The sequence below is a fragment of the Plasmodium cynomolgi genome, chromosome 4 (assembly GCF_000321355.1).
Source record: "Plasmodium cynomolgi strain B DNA, chromosome 4, whole genome shotgun sequence".
NCBI classification, from domain to species: domain Eukaryota; phylum Apicomplexa; class Aconoidasida; order Haemosporida; family Plasmodiidae; genus Plasmodium; species Plasmodium cynomolgi.
The window spans coordinates 619,283-621,651 of NC_020408.1; the positions used below are offsets into that span (position 1 = coordinate 619,283).

At 46.6% G+C, this 2,369-nt stretch overlaps 1 protein-coding gene across 1 annotated transcript in view; it reads left to right on the forward strand.

Annotated features, from left to right (window-relative positions):
- Positions 1 to 401: 401 nt before the first annotated feature.
- Positions 402 to 2,369, forward strand: part of PCYB_042420 (DNA repair endonuclease) — a gene marked incomplete at both ends in the record, with an annotated part of 4,591 nt that continues 2,623 nt past the window's right edge. The window contains one exon of the mRNA XM_004225391.1: positions 402 to 2,360. Within this exon, the coding sequence (XP_004225439.1) occupies positions 402 to 2,360 (1,959 nt within the window). The remainder of the gene's footprint in view (positions 2,361 to 2,369) is intronic.

The window sequence follows — 2,369 nt, forward strand, 5'->3', positions numbered from 1 at the left end:
AACAAAACATACGTACAGATGCTTCATTTGAAGCGCATTAAGTGGACTATTCCTTCTCCCCAATTCCGTCATTTTAAAGTTCCTTTTTTTTTTTTGTCATTTTAAGAAGCAAGGGGGTGGGCATGCCAGGCGTATGGTACCATGTGAGCGTTTTTTTGAAGAAATATAGGATACGCGGCATGGGGCACCTCTGTTGCATTGGCAGTTTCCACACTCGTTGGATAATTTTTTGCCGAACCGTGTTCTCCGTTTGATGCTGGAAAGCGCCCCCCTCGTGTCTGCGCTTTTTTGAAGCCGCGTAGGAAACGGCGAGGAGGCGAATCGATGCATAGCTCTCCGGCAGGGGTTACCCCCTCTTACCGCTGTAAACCACTTCCAACCGGATACCCCTCCCCCTGAGGATGGGCGTGAAGGGACTGTGGTCGATTGTGGCCCCCGTGGGGGTGAGGGTGAACCCGGAGATCTTCACAGGGAAGCGAATCGCCATCGATGTGAGCATTTGGCTATACGAACTGACATACGCAAATAATCTTAAGGTGTTACGAAATGGAGCCCTGGACAATATGAGCATCTTTAACGACCTGTGGATGGATTTTTCTGAAAATATGAACAACGACATGAGGACAGACAATCTGAAGAAGGTACACCTCTACTTTTTCTTCCTCCGTATATGTAAACTACTCTACTACAACATAAGACCCATTTTCATATTTGACGGAACACCCCCCGAATTGAAAAGAAAAACCATTTTCCAAAGAAATATTAAGAGAAGAAACCATGAGGAAAAGTTCAAAAAAACTGCCGAAAAAATTATTTACAATTATTATCAAAGGTCTCTCTTAAAATCGATGAAAAATAAAAGGAGTACTTCAAAAAAGAAGAATCAAAATGAAGAAGGGGGTATCTCTCAAGGGAGGTCATCCTCATCTGTTGGATTAAACACCAATGTGGAGAGTAACCCTGCTCCTTCTTCTTCACCACAACCGAATCATACATATGAACTGATCGAAATATATGATAGCATTAAAGAAAATGATGCCTCTCTTGGGAGCATGGTAGAGCACATAGGTAACGTACCTGTTAGCGTGAAGGATGTTTTAAACATATGTAACGATGAAGATTTGAAGAAGATACAGAACAAGGTTCTTATGATTAGCGATTTAGAGGTACAAGCTGGGGGGATGAGTGGAGAGATAAAAGGGAAGGAGTTGACAAGTGATCGAAAGGAGACAGCAGAAAGGGACAACAGAGGGGTGGACAGTGCTGTAGAGGAGGGAAGGACCAACGACGAGGATGAATATGCAGCCAGCCTGGGAGGAGAATACCCAGCAGAGGGTGAACACCTAAATCATATGGACAACAAAATTGACGAAGAAATTGTGAGGAAGAAACACATGGCTAGGAAGAAGTACTACGAGAGCATCCCCAAGAATTTCAAAGGGTTCTTATGCATGCGTCGACCGGTCGATATTATCGACATAAGCAACTACAGTTCGGACATTTTGGAGTTCACGCGCAAGTTGGGGGAGGGGGGTGAAGCGGATGAAGCGGTTGGAGTGGATGATGTGGATGAAGCTGGTGAAGTGGATGATGTGGACGAAGCGGTCGAGCAGGGCACACCGGAGAAGGACCCCACAAAGGGTTATACCCGCCTCGAGGGGGAGGTCGAAACGCCGTTAGCGGTGGGAGGTAGGAAGAAGGGTAGCGTGGAGAAGAGGGCAGGACCGGACAAGGCACACCTTCTCCCCAGCGATGGGGACACCCCGGAAAAGGAAGACCCCGATGAGGAGAAGCCCCACGAGGAGGACCCCGATGAGGAGAAGCCCCACGAGGAGGACCCCGATGAGGAGAAGTCCCACGAGGAGGAGCCCCACGAGGAGAAGCCCCACGAGGAGGAGCCCCATGAGGATAAGCCCAGCCGGGAGAAGCCCAGCCGGGAAGAGATCAACGTCCTGGAGCTGCCCTCCACCCTTGACCGGGGCGAGCTATTCCGCGAGGGGAAAGACGAATACAAAGTATACTACGTAAACAACGAGGAAATAAAAATCCCACTATTCAAGGAATTAAACAAGGATGTGTTTGAAAAGCTACCAATAAAATTGCAGTACCAAATTTTGCAAGACATTAAGGAGGAGTGGTATGTGGACAATAGGGTAAAGGCCATAAAGGCCAAAGATGACATGGATATATTTTCGCAAGTACAGTTGGAGACCTACGTGAGGATGATTAAGACAGACTTTGAAATTGAGAAACTGAAAATAAAGATGGCAGAAAATATACAGAACACGGAGGGAGAACTTATCATTAATAAAGAATTGTCAAAACAGTTGGACAGTCTAAGCATTAGGGATTACAACGATGTGAATAGG